Raw genomic sequence first — 21,074 nt, 5'->3', positions numbered from 1 at the left:
CCTGCTGAAGTGACAGTTGCATCCGGTTCAAATGAGTGATGGCAGTATGTTAGGGAAGTGTTTTCATTTGAGGGGGAGGAGAGGACAGTGTGATACTGTCCATCCCTTAAAAGGCTAGACAGCTTTTCAGCTCTTCTTTCCCAGGGCTATGGTTTTTAAAGCAGAATGCTTTTACAACTTCATGGAAAAGCACTTACTAGGCTAGGTAATGATCCAGTCATGCTCCAGAACACAACTGGCAGCATGTTTATCTTTCTGCAAGCTTTCTGGAAGGACTGGCACTTTCTCTGACTTTTGCGAAAGTTTGAGTAAGACCAAACAGAAACTGACTTTTGAAAACTGAGTGCACTCAGTACCTCAAAAATGCACTTAGTCTGGACAGCAGGGTAGAAGTAACTTTTAAAACACAAAAGAGAAAGCATCGGCAAAATACAGGGTTTTGAGCAAAACTTACTTTATCATCAGGCTTTTGAGATCCTGATCTTCACCTTCTCGTAACTCATATTTGCTTGTTAGAGACAGTGATATCTCTGTTTTTGCAAGCTGATTCAGTGTGCTTGCCCTGTTGGGGTCATTGGGATCAACAGCTCCTTCCCCTGTAAGGAAATATCTTTTACTCTAAGTTTCCCAGTTCTCCCATGATCCAATGCACAAAGCAAACAAGAACCTAGTTAATAAACCTAGAATTTTATTAAACAGCACATGCATTCCTACCATTTAGAAGCAGGGTTTTTTTGTTGTTGTTGGGAGGTAGTTGTTCTGTTTTGGTTTGTTTTGGTTTGTTTTATATTGAACAGTCAGAACCATAAGCCAGTTATTTATGTCCAGTTAGAATATTTTGGAATTGCCACCAATTCTTGCTTTTCAAGCTACTGGTGTGCAGGAGACTCACAAGTCATCTTCTTAAAGAACAATACAGTAATGATGATAATAATTAGTCCAAAAATGCAGTGATAATGGAAAATGAAAGAGTAGCAGCTATGTTAACAGGCTATTCACTTGGAAGCTGGTATAATCCATGGTGTCCTAGGTACTTTCTAAACAGTTCACATGTTACAACAATTAACAAAAATATCAGTCACATTTATTCCTTACAACTCTAATAAACTTACATATTTTTTTAAAACTTAAATTTTTTATAAGTCGTCTCAAAATAAAAAAAAATTTCTCTTCTGTGCGCATTTTCCAAGTTCTTAGCCAATAGTAACAAATCTTAAGATCATGAAATTATAAAAAAAATAAAAATAACTTGCTTTCTCTCTGCAATTTGAGCCCAAATGGATCATTCTACTTGAAAAATCAATGTTTGGATTTTGAATCACATCTATCTTTAGAGTGAATATTGCAAATTAGATGAAGTTTCAACTATAACGAGCGATATTACTGAAAGTGTTCAGAAAACAGTTCTATAGTAAATGAGGAAGCTGTACCTATGAGACACAAGAGTATTTAATTGTATTTAATTCTGCCCCATTTAGTGAAGTTAACCATAAGGGTGAAGAACAGCATACCAAGGAAAGACTCTACATCAGGAACAGGTCCCAGTCCTTCCAGCAATTCATTCAGCAGGTCATTTGGCTCAGTGGCAATGGCATCCTGATGTTCCAACAGTAGCTATAAACAAATGTAAATGAAGTAATTATAAAAAAAAATAAAATAAAGATTCCACTCTTCCTTCTTCCCCCTCAAACATTCCCAGTGTCTCTGTACTTGTAGATAAATCTGGAGACTCAATGCTGAAAAACAGACCTGGTTTGAACAGGATTATGGAGGACCCAGGGTGGGGAAGCATGTTCAGTTCTGGACTATGAATTTAGGATTGCTTTTGCTGGAAAACAGCTTGCTGTGCTTGTCTGGCAATCATCTCCAAAGTGGGGATACCTATTTTCTATATAGCTATTCCAGTACTTACAACAGCAACAGTGATATGAAACAGTCATTTCTGAAAGGAAAGTGAGAAACCAGCTATGCAGCAACTGCTGCACAATTTCTAATGGACGTTGCAGGAGATTTGTGAACATATTCACTATAACTTCCATTGCTCCTGGGCACATCTGTAAAACTTTAACCCACAAAAATACTGGAAGTGAAGTTAAAGAGCATGAACAGGGCAGTAACATTTTCTTGAAAACAGGCTTTCACTATCTATGAGACAAGTAACCTCATGCTGAGTTAGATAAAGCCAGCAGCATTAGTGACTGCTAGATTCAACAGTCCATTCGCTATTGAAGCAATGTTCCTTACTTGGAGAACCAACGGAAGAAGAGTGTCACCAAGTGTTACTGGAATTTAGCTGTAGCAAAGCATGCACAGTAGGCAAAAAATCCAGGATTTGAAGTATTTTAAAAACTGCAAGTTGTAGTCAAAAGTTACCGGTTACTGGAAACTTACTGGCAACTAAGAAGCCTACATCTAGAAGAGAAAGGCATTTCAGCTGTACTTACAGGACAGAACTGAGCATTACAAGCCCATGACCATTAAATTGTTTAAAACAAGTTTCTCTTATGTGCAGTAGCTACCTCACACTGTACATAATGTTGACTATGATACTGTGAGACCTGCTGAGAAACACTGTGTGCACTGATTAGAACTCCACTGCGCTTGATGCTATACAAGCACAGAATGAAAAAGACACTCACAGGACAAAAACTTGGGGCAAAGACAAGAGATACACTGAGAAGCACCAAAAAGCAATGCTGATGAATGCAACATCCCTCATTCCAGCTACAGCCAGCAGAGGAGTGCAATGAAAATTAACTGTAGGCGCTTGCCATAGGAGATGATAGCAGAGGGCAAATATGAGAACTTTTTCTGAAGCTGAGCAACACATGACAAAAGACATCTCCCTCTTGCATCTCCTTTTTCTCAAACTATTTTTTGAGCTGCATGAGCAGAATAGAAAGTTTAATTAACATTTGCAGGGAAGGTGCAGTGGGAGAAGGCAACTCAGATGAAGACTCAGGCTGCTGGAGGAGTTTTGGTGGAACTCCTGGTAAATACACTGCACCTATAAATAATGTGTGGCCTTCAGACCTAATGATGTGCTTCCTCTAGGCAGGCAAACGCGCATAATCATGGCATCAAAAAAGAACATTTGCTTGACCTCATTTGTTTGGCAATTTATTTTCATTAAATTACCTTATATTTTATAGGGTATTTTATCAGCTAATATAAAATTAAATAGCAGTACTTCATCACATTAGGATCAAATAACACCTTAGGCATGCAGTAGACCCACTAAAAGGAATATTTGGCCAAGACTAGTGCTTAAATGTAACCTCTGATCATAAACATGCAAGCATAGGTCTATGCCTTAAAAAAGAGAAAGAATAGACAATACAGAATACATGTTTTTTAGCAAACCAGGTTACTAATGGGAGGTTCTTGTGAGATTTTTTGCTTTTGAGGGTGGTGTTTATTTGGGAAGCTTGGAGAGGGAGATGAGGGCATCACAGGGGACAGTTTGCAAGCCAGGAAACAGATAGCAATATCCCAGCTTTAGGAGGGCCATGTGGTAGACATTTAACTTAGACCCTAATGAGTCATACTAAAGACTGCAGTTAATCTTTTCTTTACCCATGGTAAAAAACTGGCAGGATGCCACAGCTTCAGTCCATCTAAATCAGACTTTTGCTTCTGCTTCCAACAAAAGAGATAACAGAATGCCAGAGTCATGATATACACTGACTTTTCCTCTATTCCCAGAGACAAAGGAGCTTCTTCAAATTAGTGTCACTTTCTTAGCCAAGACAGGAAAACGTTTAGTAAATACAAATAAGTTAGGAATGTCACACTAGATTAGAACAAAAATGTTCCTCTCATCCAGAAAATGTTATATTATAATTATTATTCAAGATGGTGCTTTTCCATGGAAGCAGTCTTTTAGGAAAAATGCAAATGCTCAATTTCGGACTATTTTAGAGATGAACTGAAGAAGTTATTTCTAAAGGAAGGGTGAACACTAAGCCTTTCCCCAAGAGTGTTCGTTGCAAGTGTTTAATAATCTATACGTTAGTCTGTTGACTAGTGTATTCTCATTGACTTACAGAATGGGTATTGATAATTTCTTCAATGGAGATATATATGACAGGTTTGCTAAGGGTCACCATGTCAGAGTATTCATCAATATTGAATTTCTCCTCTGGTTCAGGAACATCACACGCTGCTTGAAAAAAATTCCTGAGAGAAAACGAGAAAGAATTGTAATTGCCCCCTATAAAGTCACTTCAGTTAGCCTGTATAAAACAAACACACACACAGTCAAGTCTTCGACATACTGAATCATAGAATAGTTTGCATTGAAAAGGACCTTCAAAGATCATCTAACCCATCCCTCCCTGGAATGAGCAGGAACAACTTCATCTAGATCAGGTTGCCTAGGGCCACATCCAGCCTCGTCTTGAATGTCTCCAGGGATGGCGCATCCAACACTTCTCTGGGCAACCTGTGCCAGTATTTTACCACCCTTATTGTGAAGAATATCTTCTTCATGTCCAGCCTGAATCTCCCCTCTTTTAATTTAAACCCGTCACTCCTCATCCTATTCTAACAGGCCCTGCTAAAAAGTCTCTCCCCATGTGTTATATTTGTCTTACAATCTGCAATCTACATTTAGTCTCTGAAGGAAACTTTTGGAGGCAATGCATTTACACATCAATACAAATGACCAAGTGTTCCATCTTTCCTGGACAGGAAAGAAACAAAAGGGGCTGGGATTCCTTAGTTTGGAGAGTAAAAGCTGAGGGATATGATCAAGTTGCACAAAATCACAGTGACATTGAATGAGATAGGTGCAAAATTCATCAAATCCCACAATTATGGGACAAAGGGGTTTGCAATGAAACTGGCAGAAAAATACTATCTTCAAATTAAGGAAAGGAAGCATTGTTTTAACCAACAGGTAGCAAACTTCTGAATATTGCTACAGGAGGAGGTTGAGGAGGCAGATAATCTGAAAGACTTAAGAAGGGTTTAGACAAATTCCTGCACAAGTTCATAAATGCACAGTAAAAGATCTAGGCAGGGTTGGTAGCTTTTAACATAGCTAATACTGCAATTGCAGTTGCTGGGTGAGTACAAGGGGAACACGCAGCTGAGAGCAGCCATCGTTAGTGACTAAGGAGGGTTTAGTTAAAGTGCAGAGCACAGGCACCCAAAGACCCAGTTTTGTATAAAGTTAGCTTAATTAAGAGAGGAATTCTTCCTTTTGTAGCAATCAAAGGACCAACTAGGGCCCTTTCATTAGCATTTGTTATTCTTACTATAACACTTTCTACTCTATTGTTTCTCCATGATTATGGCATGCCCTTAAGTACTTCATTAAACAAAATGACTAAGTTTAAGTGTCTTTGTGTTCATGGCTGATTTATCAAGGAAACCCAGTCTATGAACAGTGCATTTAATTTCATGAAGGGCAGATACTAAAGACAGAAGTTCTGAAAGTGAGTTTGTCTCAAGACTCAACAACAGTTTAAGCTAGTAATAGCAATCACCCCAAAAGATGGGCAATAATCCCAAAGAACTTTTGTCCCAGAGCATAGCAGAACATGCAAATTCCTATGAGTGTGCAAGATGAAAGAATAAAATCTGCGTGGAATCTCTCTGCAAAGATGAAAGGATAAAAACAGAAACCACAACTTTTTCCTGTCCAATAATAATTTTCTTCAGACAAAACATTCAACTGTCCTCCCAAGCAAAAGAACACATTATTTCTGCTGGATAATGTATTACCCCATGCTGCTCTTACAATCTGTGTTCACAGTAAGAAAACCTTACTGCAACCAAGCTAGCAGAGGTGATCAATTCTCAATATAATGTTCAAGCAGAAATACATCCTGTTACTCCTGCTTCAACTTCCTCAGCAGTGAGGATGTCTTCTATGGCAGATCACACAACATTTTAACTCTGAGCAAGGAATTTCCATAGACAAGGAGTCTACCTGCCCTACTCATCCTAAAGGAGAGCTCTTACTGTATAGGTATTTGTGAGGGCTTTGCATACCTGAACTTCTGGTACGTCTGTGAGAGGTAAGTGTTCATAGATGATAGATGTTCACTCTCTCCTTCAAAGAGTTTGTTAGATGCAGCATGCTGAAGGACTTTTGCCACACAACCTAGGTTTCTCCTCTGGTCAGGGTGTATCTGGCCCCCAGCTGTCATATCAATGATATCAAAACCATCAGGAGCAACAATGGCAGGGTTCATGTAGCGATAGTACAGGAGGTTGCCAACAATCTAAAAGGAAAAATAAGGAGATCTTCCCTTCACACATGGTAATTACATTTAGCAAAACATGATCATTTCTAGTTCTGAATTAGACCAGTGGAACCAGTGCTAGAAGAACCCCTAAGACATACATGTTATCATGTAGCTAACAAAGAGCCTGTGGTCTTTTACAACATGTGCCTCTTGCAACACCTTTGTGAATGTCAATTACAGACTTTTATAATCATGTCTGAATTTGGTGCTGGCTTTAGGTCAGCTAATGCAAGGCATTGAGTTGCATACAAAGACAAATACAACTCTTTCTTCTAGATTTTGCAAGGTGCGTCTCCAGAGGCTTATTCTCTGAAGTGCTACAGATGTCTGCCAGCATTTAATACATCCATTGACAAGGGACCCACTGTTTCTCATGAGGACAACATGCATCCCTAAAGACTAGAGAGCAGATCATTCCTGATCTCAGAAACAGGCAGGACTTTTCTTTCTGCAATTTGCCTCAGCTTATGTGTAGTCACATGCAGAACTTCCATTTGCACATTTAAAGGCTTTCAATTGGGTGCCTTATGTTCTATTTGCTTGCCTTTTTTTTTTTCTTCTCCATAAATTGTGCAATGACAGTCTGTATTGCTGGAGTGATGGGACAGGAAGACCGCATAAATGCTGCATGCAAGGTTTTCCAATTCATTGTTAAACCATACAAAAGCAGAATTATTTTTTCAGCTGAGGTGTTTGAAGCCCTCTGTGCGCCATAAATATATATTTTAAACACTGCACTATATCTTTTTGAAGAATAATGGGGAAGTACCATTAAAATGAATGGCTTGTGATTTTAGAACCATGTCATTAAACACTAATGAAAGCATCTTCACTGAAGTGCAAATAACTCTAATTTGAGAGAGCTGACAGTATCTCAGCTGTCTGGAAGGCTGGTGGAGCAATTTCCTTAAGCCCTCTGAAGAGTCACCCTGGCTGTGGTTGGTTAGCAATGGCCAGCGTGTCAGTACCATCACACTTTTCAGTCTGTAAAAATGTCATTCCTACAGCTCTTATAAGCATCTTCAAATGTAATGTAATGATCTACTTCCAGTTCATTTTTAGAGCCATTCCTCATTGTATTTATGTTATAATATTAATGCAACATAGTTTAGTGTGAGGTGTCCCTGCTCATGGCAAGGGGGTTGGAACTAGATGATCTTAAGGTCCTTTCTAACCCAAACCATTCTGTGATTCTAATTTTTTTTTTTTTTTTTTTAGATAACATATTATTTAACAACTTGGGGAAAGGAGCAGCAGTGAGGTATATGACCAGTCTTCTCTATGAAAGCACTGATGATGGTAAGGACCATAGTACAAATACAAACCCCAAGATGATTCAGATAAACTTCAGCCTTCTAAGAATACCCCTTTGCAACCCAAGAAATGCCAAGTTCCTTCAGTGAATGCAGGTGTTCTTAGTAACATATTATTTAACAACTTGGGGAAAGGAGCAGCAGTGAGGTATATGACCAGTCTTCTCTATGAAAGCACTGATGATGGTAAGGACCATAGTACAAATACAAACCCCAAGATGATTCAGATAAACTTCAGCCTTCTAAGAATACCCCTTTGCAACCCAAGAAATGCCAAGTTCCTTCAGTGAATGCAGGTTTTCTTAGTTCCTTAGAATGCTTAATACCCCCCCCCCCCCTTAATAATATTAATAAAACTCCTTTTTGGCATTACAAGCTGCTGACAGTTTTCCCTCAGGCGTCTACCTTTAGTAGTTCATCTTCTGTTGCGTCTGGGAATTTCTCATGAAGTGAGCTCTTCAGAACTTTGGCTATGTATCTCATTCCATAACTACATGTAGAACAGATGAAAAGGAAGAATATTGGAAAGACTTAAACAAAACATAAAACAATTATTCTAGTCAGACAAGTAACTGGTTGGTTTTTTTTATAGCCACTTAAAACATAAAATGAGGAGATAATGGAAAACAGAAGTTTCAAAAACAAGGAGTCGCTCATGAGGCTGATAAAGCAGAGTAGAAGTGGAGAAACCACTCCCTCTACTGGGGAAATCATTCGAGAGGCGCGTATCAGAAACCATGTAATTCGAGAGGATGCCCATCAGTGAGTTTCAAGCGGAGCTTCACTGTGCACATGAACTGCAGCTTCCTAAATCAGCACTTACGGCATCATATTGAGAGAGGAGAATATGCTCGTGAGAACTTTGTCAGTTACTGCTCGCAGACTCTGAATTGATGATTCCAGTTTATTAACCACTTCTGTGTGTGTCAGTGCTTGTTCTGTGGTTACATCATATGGCAATTTGCTGTAAAGCAAACAGATATTAAACCAGGCTAAACATATTTTAGGATATTTTTTTTAACTTTGTAAATGCCATCAGTGAACAGAAGGAAAAAAAAGAAAAGAAAAGAAAGTCAGACAAATAAAGCTGAAGTTAGCTAAGTTACAAAAGTCTTTGATGCATTAGCATTATGGTTTTAGAGGATGGTAGTTTGTTTAGGTGGGGGTGCACACACCATGATGTACCTTCCCTTAATTACAAAAGGCGAACCCTAATTTAAAGCATGCATCTCCATGTCCCCGTCCAGCATAGCTCCTCAAAAGCCTGGAACACTAATGGCATGCTATTATAAAAACTGGGGGAAAGGCTATAAATTCTTCCATGCCATAGCCTACTACATTTATAATGATTAAGTAATTGACTTTGAAGTTATGACCAGGAAAGTATCCCTTTGTCATTCAGAATCAGTTAAAGTACGTTTTTTTTAAGCACTTCTCCCCCCAAACTTTCATTGTACTGCAGGAAGGTAGGGAAGGAATGCATGGGCACAAGTACAATTTGTCAGAGAAGGAAAGGGAGAGCAGAAATGAGGGTTCCCTCAAGTGCTGAAATAGTACAGTATGTCCAGCTTCCTCACTCACCTAGCCTCACCAGTCTGCATTTCTAGCTGGTTTACCCATGACTTGTATACATCCACAGGACTAGTGTTTATAATGAGGGACTTGTCCTCCATAATCTCCTTCACCACAGGGGCCAGGAGCTGGCGCAGAGTATTCTGTCCACGAGCACCTCGGTTGAAGCTGACGACCATCTTAATAACTGTGGGGTTTCCAGTAACGATATCCTGTATCTGGTCTACCTTAGAGCTGTATCAAGAACAGATTAGTTCAGATCTGACTTATGTATGCCTTTATCCATGTTTTCAAAACCCACACATTTAAAATTATCCCATTTCTATGCTGAAACAGGTTTATACAGTCTATTTCTTAGGCTTTCAAATAAAATAAGGTTATAGAAATTACTACCTGAATTCTATATGTGTTATAATTAAGTCCCTGGAACATAGCATAGCTAGTGGCAGCTAATATATATCTCATACAGATGCAAATACCTGCTCAGCAGATACCTCTTAAGGGCGTAAAATAAGTTTTTCTTGTTTTAGGATAACAAGCCACTACTCTCCACTTACAGAACATTTACACTGAGTAAGGAAAGACTTTCTCTATGCTTAAATACTCAAGCACAAAAGCAAGAATCCTCAGTGTCTGCTTTTTTCCAAGCTATCTTTTCATACAAAAATATTGTCCACCATAGAAAGATTTTTTCCTGAATTGAAAATACCTTGAGTTAACAAAGAAGTTACACTGAAAACAATTTCCTCTAATAACAAAAGTATGTACCTAACTTTACAACATCTTAAAGATTAACCATCAGATTCTTTTAGGTATGAAGTATTCATTGAACTGCCTGCAACACAAATCATCTAAAGTGTTCCTTTGAGTGCACATACTTTATCTCCTCTTCTAGAGCAGTTTTGAAGAGTTTGAGAAGGAGATACTCTTCTCGTTGATTGGAGGCATAGTTGTATAGAGTAAAGATGACTGTATCCATAAACTTGGTTGATTTGTTTTGTGGCATCTGGAAAATCAGCTTCGCCAGATACGTGGGATTAGTCTGTGAAAAAAACAAATGACTAAAATAGTACTGGTCCAGGACAAACGACCCCTACTTAGGGGGCAGTGCTCTTTACATTTCCATTATCACTAAAAGCATTTATGTTCATTCTTGCATATGTCACTTTTCCACACTGGCTTTACTTTTTTCCAAATCCTGAGGCATAAGAAACATTGAATATTGCACAATTAGATTTCTATGAGTAACACCAGTAAGGATTTTATTTGTAGTATCTGAACAGTACCTCTGTGCATTAGGTCTATGGATCCAATGACAATGACATTTTACCAAATGACAATGGATCCAATGACAATGACTATCTACCAAGATGACGTACATGTCCACTTACGTATTAGAAAGCATCTGCCCCACAAAGATCTAAAATTCTTCTAGAAAAACTTCAGTGAGATGAGATAAAAAGAGCACAAGAACAGATACATTATATACCGTCAGCTGCGCAGCAGACAGCTTCCTTTCCACCACATATCATGCACAATAATAGAAAGAGTAATTTATAGGGACTAAAAGTGATATGGAGGAAAACTTTCTTCTCTGGCATCAGTACAGACTGAAGTTATTCAAGAAAAAACAGCTATATTTTTTGGATGTTGTAAAGACATGAAGGATTCTCTCAATTCCAGGAAATGCTAGAAGTTGATCATAGTATTTGCTGCAGCAGAAATCTTTTCATAATCACTACTACAATCACTAAAACAAAGCAAGCAATGTATTTGTAGTTTTTCCTCAGCTATTTCCTGCCTTGTCAATTTTTTACATTAATACTTGCCTGTAAAAGGTAGAATAAATGTTGATAAGCCTCCAGTTTCTTTCTTCTCTCTTTACTCAAACCTTTGATACCCTGTTTGTCAACCATAACCATCTCTTCCAGCTGACTTTTGCTCTTTTTGTTAAGTTTCTTACTGTGCAGTACCACATCCTGCAGACAGATGATCAAAAGTCTACATTATATATTCACAAAAAAGGCAAATTGGAAAAATTAAAATATTCCAAACCATGCTAAATGCAGTATTTCTCTAAGGGCCTTTATTAGCAACTTTGTATATTTTGCTGCTCCATTCACTAACCAGTCTTTTGAACATCTTTATCTTGTCACCAGTATGGCTTGGCAACAGTGACCATCTGGGAAACCTGATCTCATGTACAGGCTCGTTCATCATTTACTTAACAGTGAACAACCTCTAATATGATCAGAGAAGCCTACTCCAATCTACTGAAGTCTGCCAAGCAATTACTATTGTCCACAAGTAGCAAAACAGAGTGACATTCAGTAGCAGACTACCATACCACTCAGGACAACAGAACAATATCTACTGCAAGGTATTTTGACAAGATTACTTATGATATGCAAAAAAAGTGCTTAATTTACCAGGAGAATTTTAACTAATTGTTAAGTACTGGCACAGATTCCTCAGAGAGGCTGGAAGGTCTCCAGTCTTGGAGATACTCAAAAGCCATCTGGACATGGTCCTGGGCACCCTGCTTGAGCAGCAGGGTTGGACCAGAGGACCTCCAGAAGTCCCTTCAAGCCTCAGCTGTGCTGTGATTGTGTAATCCTGAGCTCCTTCAACACACAGAAGTGCTCGGTGCATGTTTACAAGGCAGCTTGAACAGAGGCTGCTAACCTGAAGAGTGATTCTGTTTTTCACCAGCAGTCCAATCTTTATATCCATTAAGTTCAAGTCCTTCTCCAGCTGCTGATTGGATCGAATTTTTGTAACCACTTCTTCCCTTAACCTTGTTACTTCTAGTTCTTCTTGGAAGTCTAAGTCACTTTGGTCCAAGAGGTAAGCAAATTTGCGCAGGACAGTCAGGGGTGGATTTTCAGCACCAACTATAGTTGAAGTAAATAGGCTTGTTAGTTGACGTAATACTGTTTGTGGACACAATGCTCCAAAAACCCTCAGAAAACTGGAACTTCAGAGGGACGTTTATGCCAGTTAGAACAGTATTTTTGTCATACTGTGTAAGTACAGTTAACCAAAGTGTTTTCAGCTGTAAAACAACTGGTTTGCAAACACTTACATCTGCTTTTGAAGGGGAATAGGAGATTGAGAAACCTTAGGTGAAGGTTTAAAAACAAACTAACAAAAAAATTGAACGTAGTATCATACTTCTCTCCAAACATGCAGCATTCTACTGTTAACACTTACTTAGTGTTCTGTAGTCCTCCCTGGCTTTGTTTGCTCTGAGAAATGCTTGTATCTTCACAATTTCATCATTCTGAAAGGGACCAAGTTTAGGCAAAAGTCTAGTTATGACACATTTCTGCTCAGAAACACACAGTGCAGAAGCTCTTTCCTGAGATTCCCAAACTGCTTGTACAGTCATATTACCCTATTTTGGTGCTTCACATCCAAAATGGAGGAAAAGGACTTACATGATCCTTGAAGTATTGCAGACGTTTCCTGTAAGCTCTCTTTGCTAGCCACATTTTGACCCATGACTGAATCTGAAATTTAAATAAAATAAAAAACAGACACTGCACAAACTGTTTGCACGTGTATGTTTTAAACTTGCTTCTGACAGTTCTCTTATGCAGGCATGCTTTTCTCATACTTCGCGCCATAGATGACTGTACCACTGAGCTCCTACAGTCCAGTGACCAGATTAATGGGCTTTGACTGAAACAGCAAGTTGAGTCTGAGGGTCTACCACCTGTGTGTAACATTATCTTTGGAAGTAATTTCTACCTTCAAGCCTGACCTTTCAGTTGTAAACCAGTCTCCTTCACACACAGGAGATCAATATCCCATCTGCAATACTCATGACATAGTATCCCATCAGCATCTCAGAAAAGTGAACACTTTTCAGACAGATTTGACAGCTTTTAATGAAACGTAGCACACTGTCAACTCAAATATTTTCTAATTTATTGTTATGGGAAGGGAAGTGTAAGGAAATCTCTTAGGAGACACTCAAGTTCAGGAAAACCTGATAGAAGTCAAACACAGAAATTTCAAGAAGTTATTTACTTAAGCTGTCATTTAAACAACTTTCAACACCATCCAGATTTCTGGAACACGAGTCCCTCCTGTTTGTGTTCCTAGTTTCCAATTTCTAGGTGGTGAAGGACCAAGCCAAGGGATAAAACATACTCAGGCACCAAAACATAGGGGGATCTTACCTTAACAATAGCAGCAACATTGCCTTGAAGCACCTTTAGTCTGTCCACATAGCTTTTCCTTTGTTTGTATCCTTTCCAGAAAGCCTTTTTTATAAAAACAGGAGGCCATTACTACTAATAAGAAATGCATATTTACACGAAAATTAACAACAGTGTTTATCACATAGATAAAAACTGCCACTGTGGTAAAAAGCTAACTAAGGTGTAAGCAAGCTTGCCTTTATATTTTTAGATGCTCTGATACATTTCATGTTAATTTTGGCCAATCTTAGCACAAAGTTTGTTTTCCAATGCCATTTCCTTCCCTTCCCTGAAGGGAGGGAAAAAGATAAGAATCCTTATTCTTATCTTCAGTACACCCATATCCTTTAGTATCCCTGCCACTGGCTTCATTCCACACAGGGAATACTCTGCCAGCTCTTGCCCATTATAACCAAAAGCTGTTCCCTACCTTGCTGGTAGTGGTTCCCTGCCTAGCTGGTCCCTCATTGTTCTTGGCCTGGACTCCTTCCCAAGTCTCTGGTCTTCCAGGGCCACTCAGGGTCTACCACAGATTACAACCTCCTAATTCCCTCACTCAGCCCTCTCTTTGCTAGCTCAGAAGCAAACTCTTGGCAAGGAATTGATGATAGGAATAACAGATATTCTTACCTCCTTTTCATATTTTGCCTCTTATCTCTATCCAGCCAGTGACTCCAGCTTTGTCTTCTACTTACTGTCTTTTCACAACCCATTTCTATTTTAATGCCCATAGAAAACAATCAGAGATTAATTTATCTACATTTCTCTATATTTTTGAACCTGTTCGCAGACCCTGAATTTCTCAAAGAGCAGCACAGTCCTTTGCTGGGCTTAGACACCATGCCAGAAAAAGAAAAGCCAATCCCAATGACAGCTGATAGTGGTAAAATTAGTTATTATGATGAGTTGTTAAATCAAATTCTTACAGATTGGAAAACATTAGTTGTACATTCTTCTATAATTTTTGGGAAGGTTGAATGATCGTTTTTCAAGACTGGTACAAATTGCTTCCAGTGGAAGGTGGCTGTTTCACCATTTAAAACCACTGTGCATGCATTTGTCCATGTTCACACTCTCAGTAGAAAGTTTTCTTTCTACTCCTTTCAGAGGTCAGCAAACTAAAGATATCTAAGAAACTCTGCCAGAACCTGAGAACACCAGAGTGGCTGCCACTCCCTACCCAGCTATGACTTCAAAGAGCAGAGGCAAACCACTTCCAACTGGGGATAGTCTAGAAAGGAATGTATTTCCTAAGCCATTCTTTGCCAAAGAATTTTTGCTTCAATATGCAGCAAATATGTTCTGATGTTGTACTGTGCATAGTTAGGTGTACTGTGCAAAACCTCAACACCTGAAAAGAAAGCCAGGGCTATGTATTTCTGAATTTCTTCGCTGAAGTAACTTAGATTGCAGGTGGATATAAGCCATTCTTTTAAAACTGATTATTTGCTATTTTAAAGCACAATTTCTCCAATGAGGACAAGAACATATTTGCAGATGTACAAGTCTGAACTGCTGATAATGAAAACAGTCAGAGACACCTATTTGAAAATCTTATTAGTGGTAGGAATCAGACAGATCACACGTCACATGCAGAAAGTTACCCAACCCCTATTACCTTCTCTTTCTAGAAAAATACCTGTATTTTGATGGCAGATGGTTCCTGGTTTTGAAGGTATGCTTTTCTCTCCTGATAATGTTTCCTGACTAAGAATCCCCTTGCTCGGGCTTGCAGCTGAACAATCAGATTTTCATTAGCAAGCCACAGCTGCTCTCGGTTGTAATCTGCTGTAACTTGCCCAACAATGCTCTGTTAAGAGATCATGGAAAAAGGTCATTTAACAGAAAAAAACCCTCATGCCAAAACCATCCTGGAATTTGTTCTGTATTGTCTCCATCATATCACAGAATCATTAGGGTTGTAAGGGACCTCTGGAGATCATGTAGTCCAGCCCGCATATGTATAGCTTCTGTTCGTCCCATCTGAGCTTCTCTGATTTACCACTAGATTTTAATCAGTATGAAGGAAAAGCCACTTTGTTACCACTGCAAATAAAACCCCCAGTTGTGCAGAAGCTTGTGTGATGTAATTTGTTCTAAGCTATATTTCATGTTAACGCAAAACCTCTACAGTAAGAAAGTTCAAGTATCACACTCATCCTCTTGAACTTGGAGATACAGAAATGCTGTCAGATAATTAGATTTAAACATAAAACAGTGCTTCCATGTGGCCCCAGGTACATCATGAAATTCCTTGTCACAGGTCAATGTGAAGTCTAAAAAAATATAAAAGGATATGGAATCAATCAGACTTCCCTCCACCAGTTTATCTGCTCGTGGTTGTTAAAAAGTATGCTGTAACTTCCATTTAGGAAGTTCCTGAAGCGTTGTCAGACATCAGACAGGAAGCTGTGCTAACACTGCTTAGCCTCAAGTTGCTGCTATTGTCAGAGCAGCTAAAGTGATCTTCAGTCTCACCCAGCACAGCTTCAGTCCTTGATATTGCCATATTTTGCTATCTCTCTCAAATGCTTATGCAGCATTTGCAATAAAAGCAAATGTTTCAGCCACCTACCTGGATTTCTTCACCAGTTAACCATGAAGTTTTTGGTACAACTCCTTCAGGAGCATCACAGGTGCCTTCCTCGGTTTCCACATTGTAGTAGTAATCATATGTATTTTTCATTACCAGTTTAATCCATGGACTTTCATTAGAATCTAAGAGCAATACGTACCATTAGTACACATCTGTGCCCTGCTACACTGCTGTATTACAGCTCTTCCTACCCATTTCTCATCTCTGCATTTCCTACAGAGCCATTTTACATGCAAAGGTACTGTGTATCTTGGGCCATTTTCTAGTAAGGATGTTTTCAAAATATTGTTAGGTGGATCAGGATCATTCTTTTAGTATGAAACAGCTATGATGTAGTACAGATCCTCTGACAGCTTCTCCAAACCCCAACACACCAAATCAGTGCTTGCTCCTGAAACAGCATACACTATGTCTTCCATCAGCACTCACAGAAATGGAACTGAGACTATGTTTATAAAAAAAATGTTGTTCTTGTCTTCTGGCCAAATTCTGGCTTTATTGACACTTACCTCACATGGGACATTTCCTATATCAACATCATCGTCTTGTTTAATGCTTTGGTAAACAAGGCTGTATCCTGACAGGCAGGAAAAGCCTCATTTCCTGATGGACAAAAGGCCCCAAGGTAAAGCTGAAAAGGTCAGTTGTGCAAAATGCTCTCCTGAAACTCATGTTGCAGGATGAAACATACCCACTTACTCTAAGAAAGCATACTACATTGACAGTAACTTTTTTCTTTTAGTTGTTAGCTAATCTTGGCTGCATTAGCCATAACTTTTAGCATGCAGCTCTAACATGACAGAACATCCCATAATCCTGCTATGGGCAGGTTCTAGCCCATCTTAGGCTGATATCTGCTGCTTTGGCAATGCCTAGGGACCAATAAATGGACCATGGACACTCTGGCATAGCCTGCCTTGCTCTTTAAGGAAACCTGTAAGGCTGAATTGTGCAGTCTAATGCTTCTTTGCACCTACTACCAGAAAAAAAACCCCCAAACCAAAACCCAACTATAAAAAAACCCAGCAACCAACCCCCCCAAATCAAAAAAGAAAACAAAAAAACCAAAACCAACCCAAACAAAAGAAAACCAAACCAAACCAATAACAAGACCAACAATAAAAAAACAACACCCTCACCCTCCCAAACCAACCAAACACCCAACACCCATAAATCAGAGAGTAACATGGTTTCTGAGGGTATGGACTAGACTATTGACAGCCAGGAAGAAGCTGTCATAAATTCACCCAGAGGCTAGTTCGACGTTTTAGAAAGTAACAGCTGGACTCTGGAAATAGCTATACACATTCATTAGCATGTACTATGGCCTGGATGATGCGCACAACTGTTCAGCATCACATAAAAATCACTTGGGCATTTCTCAGAAGATTTAAAACCAGTGACTGCCTTCCTCAGTTTACAGTGATTTTAAGTGAGACTTCTGTGTTAGTTTTCCAGTTGCCTCAGTAATACGTTCACATGGAACTGTGCTACTCAGGAAGTTTTTTACCTTCTCTGGCTTTCAGATTCTTGGCTTCAGAGAGGTTCCTGAAGTAGGTTTCAGCACACTCCGGAATGACTCTTAATCCAAACTTGGACTGCAGTATCATCAGAACTGGCTGTGAATCAGCCTTCTCCAAGCTCTTATTAATCACTGATGTTCCAACAGCCACTAGGGTAAAATAATGATATAGAAAATTAAGCGGTTTATACTTTCTGCACCCACAGCTCTAGCCTCCAGCAACCTTGATAATGGACTTCTGAGGCTGGCACACACAGACAGCATGACATACTCAGTAATTCAGTGCTTCACCCATTTACAGCATCCTTCATGCTTGTAAGGACAAGTATTTTGGAGAACAGCAAGCTTGTTAGGTAGAAAGAGTGCACTCCACCCATGCTGGGACGCAGCACAACCAAGCACGTCTGAGGGCACAGCTGCTACCCCATCAAGTGACACACCAGATGACACTAGAGCAAGGGCTGAGGATGGTCATACCCCTGCAATTAAGTCTGCCCTAGCAGACAGGCCATCATCTGCTGATCACTTGGGAGCCTTCTAGGGATACCTGAAGTCATTAGGTTTTAAGCTGTAAACCTTAATGCTCACTTTTACTGTACAAAATGGGAATAAAAACTAATTGCCCTGAGCAAAGTCTTGAAACACTAAGCATCATAGTCAGGATCCTTTCTTGTTCTCTCCCTCTGGGAGCTTGTTTAAAGCTGATACAGTCAACACATACCCTTGAGTTTGGCAGAAATGCAGCTCTTGCTTCCAGGGCACAAAAGGTGCCCTGAGAGGTGATGCTATGAAGCATGTTCAAAGTTATACGATGTTACCCACAATCTGATCAAGGACCTCCTAAGTGGTCTTTGCTTTGTGAAGGTCCCACCGTCATTGAAGGAGTCAATACCACCACACCTGACAGCATGCCACAGCAAATGCCACTTCAAAGTGCCTTACACTCTAGAGGTATACACTGGTTTAGAAACTTTTGCTCAGGTCTTTAGTGGTGTTCCTTCACATCTAAATTCAAGATCTATGCACAGAAAAACAAGTGATTAGACATATAGCTAGAATATCTATATTATATACTGACCTAAGTGAACCTGGCTACCTTTGCTTCCCAGAGCTGCACTTGACACTGCAACACCAAACACTTTTCCTTATCTTCTGTATATCCAGAGCAATACAGAAAAGGCCCCTCTGTGCGCTCAGTGCTCTGCCTACCCAGAGTGGACCCAAAAGGTGGGTCAGTATCAGAAGCCTACACGCAGGAGGCACAGCATGAAACTGAGCTAGCAGGGGGGCATTTCAGCAAAAGAAACAGTTTTTCCTTGTGGTTAGTTTGACTAATGTGGAATGGGTAGATTTGGCTAGACAATTACAGATCAATCTCCAAATACTTTCGCAGCCAGCAGAGAAGTGAACGCCACACCACCACTGCCTGGATTCCTACCAGACAGGATCCTGGTACGTTACTGTGCTTTCAAACAGAGCCCTACCAAGCATACATGTGCTCCACATGAGACTGGAGAACACTTTGTACCACAGCGGTGGTATAGTGATGCCCAGGCATCTGGCCTCACCAGTGAGAAAGCAGGAAAAACTGGGGAGTTGTGGATTACCAGCTTGCCGCTGCTTGCCTAGGTGGTTCTGGGGGCTCAGCCCTCCTCATACATAGTCCCATGTGCCTCATAAACTCTGGTCACCTGTATTTGAATGCTTTTCTTCCTCCTTTTCATCCTATAGTTACAGGTGCTGGAAGCTGTTGTTATGAAGACAGAACAGCACACAACCTAGGTAACAGTTGTTTTTGTAGGTCCTCTGCTGCCTGGCTTTTTCCTCATCTTTCAATTAATTATGCCTTTGTTTTTGAAAGAAAAAAATAAGAAAAATGTTTATAGGGTAAAAAGAATTCAACAGACATTATTCCTTTCCATTGAACTGCTAACAAATAATAATGCAGCTGTTGCTCTAAAGAAGGGCCATGTGAACCCTGTAAAATTACAAGATAAACAGAGGTTAGCCATCCCCAGCTACAGAACTGCAGACTCCAGTCTGCTCCTGCAGCAGCTGGGATGCCAGTACCAGATCAACACTGTGAAGGGGTCTTTTTGACACCCATCCTCCTTTCAAACAACTATGATATACAGAGATGGATGCAGTTGTCTGGTGTGATATGGCTGAAATCTCAGCAGGGCCAAATATTGGCTTTTTCCCATAACTGGGACTCTCTTAAGACAAATCCTGTTCTGACAGACAGACTTCCTGTGCAAGACTAAGGCTGGAATTGGTGTCTATTCCCAAAATCTATACAGATGATATTTTGCCGATCTCATTTTGCCTTCCACTTTGTTAAGGACTACAACAGGTGAACTAGTTCAAGGAGTGAAGCTAGGTGATGCAAACTGCACAGCAGCAACACAAAGAATTAGGGAGCCCACCAGCATCTACTGAACACATCTTCCTAAGTGAAGATACAAGATGGAGTCCTTTACTGACAGGGAAGACAGTTTGTAAAAGCCTTTTAAAATCTTAATACTGTAGTATTTAGTATTTATAGAAGACATAAAAATTAGTTTGGAAGGGATCAAGACTGCTTCAGTACAGCCGCCAATACCTTTGCTTAGTTTACTGCTTATTTTATTGCCATTACTGCAGCAATCTCAAAAATACACTTCGTTCTAACTGAAAAATAAATCACTGCATTGCAAAAGTTTTAGAGTGGGATGTGAGGAGCTGTTTGCCTTTCAAAAATAGTGTCTCTGATATAGATCAAAGCAAAAGTTCATTCCCAAGTTGTGATCAAGCTGAACTTTAAGCTTAGACTACGTGAACACACACGCTAACTTCCTGAGACAGGAAGTGTTTGTTATAGGAAATACCAGGTTCTGTGCCGTGGGGAAATTTTAAATCGCAGATTTTAGCTGCAAAACCTTAGAGCTCTTCTGAAGAATGTGCTGTGCTGACACTGCTTCCTTTCAACCCAGAGGGCAGAGTACAGGAGATTAGTAGCTACTTCCACAAATGACTTATTAAAACAGTTCTACTGGTCATACTTGATTGTAAAATCCTGTGGAACACGGATTATATGAAAAGATTTTACTGCAACAGCTAGCTCATGGATGGAGTAGTGGCATATCGTTAGCAACATTGTCTAGTGTTTGTATATGGGTAATCCTGTGCTAACTTCTACAGGCCAGTTATGAGATATATTCTCAATGCTTTTACACCAATGGACACAAATCAAGATGTTTTCAAGTTGCTCTTTAGTTTTAACTTACATCTGTTTATAAGCTGAGCATTTCCTTCCTTTCTCTGTGCTCAGATGTTTCCTCACGCCTCTGGATGGCATTGATGGGAAGCCGGTTTTGCCCACAAGAGAAGGTATCAGTGCTCCTGAGTACAAGAGCCGATATGGGACAATGTGTGTGAGTCTGACCCCATCTCAGAAAACACAGGTCAGGTGCTTTTCACTACAAGATGTATGACCCATGAAAACACTTTGTGTCTTCAGTATCTCTGATTGATTACATTAATTCTGAAGTAACAGTAACACTACATGCAGTGTTTCTATAGCGCCGATAGAGGATTTTGTCATAATAAAATGAAGACTCAATGCAG

At 39.7% G+C, this 21,074-nt stretch overlaps 1 protein-coding gene across 1 annotated transcript in view; it reads right to left on the bottom strand.

The window, feature by feature from the left end:
• Positions 1 to 454: 454 nt before the first annotated feature.
• Positions 455 to 21,074, bottom strand: part of LOC104401783 (ras GTPase-activating-like protein IQGAP1) — a gene marked incomplete at both ends in the record, with an annotated part of 51,258 nt that continues 30,638 nt past the window's right edge. The window contains 16 exons of the mRNA XM_010009473.1: positions 455 to 596; positions 1,512 to 1,614; positions 4,047 to 4,179; positions 6,001 to 6,233; positions 7,976 to 8,060; positions 8,394 to 8,534; positions 9,152 to 9,376; positions 10,021 to 10,184; positions 10,972 to 11,121; positions 11,828 to 12,036; positions 12,356 to 12,425; positions 12,583 to 12,654; positions 13,330 to 13,413; positions 14,990 to 15,160; positions 15,926 to 16,068; positions 17,457 to 17,618. Coding sequence (XP_010007775.1) covers positions 455 to 596; positions 1,512 to 1,614; positions 4,047 to 4,179; positions 6,001 to 6,233; positions 7,976 to 8,060; positions 8,394 to 8,534; positions 9,152 to 9,376; positions 10,021 to 10,184; positions 10,972 to 11,121; positions 11,828 to 12,036; positions 12,356 to 12,425; positions 12,583 to 12,654; positions 13,330 to 13,413; positions 14,990 to 15,160; positions 15,926 to 16,068; positions 17,457 to 17,618 — 2,287 coding nt within the window. The remainder of the gene's footprint in view (positions 597 to 1,511; positions 1,615 to 4,046; positions 4,180 to 6,000; positions 6,234 to 7,975; positions 8,061 to 8,393; positions 8,535 to 9,151; positions 9,377 to 10,020; positions 10,185 to 10,971; positions 11,122 to 11,827; positions 12,037 to 12,355; positions 12,426 to 12,582; positions 12,655 to 13,329; positions 13,414 to 14,989; positions 15,161 to 15,925; positions 16,069 to 17,456; positions 17,619 to 21,074) is intronic.

The sequence above is a fragment of the Nestor notabilis genome, unplaced genomic scaffold, assembly GCF_000696875.1.
Source record: "Nestor notabilis isolate BGI_N333 unplaced genomic scaffold, ASM69687v1 scaffold11462, whole genome shotgun sequence".
NCBI classification, from domain to species: Eukaryota; Metazoa; Chordata; class Aves; order Psittaciformes; family Psittacidae; genus Nestor; species Nestor notabilis.
This window is presented reverse-complemented; position numbering and strand designations above follow the sequence as displayed.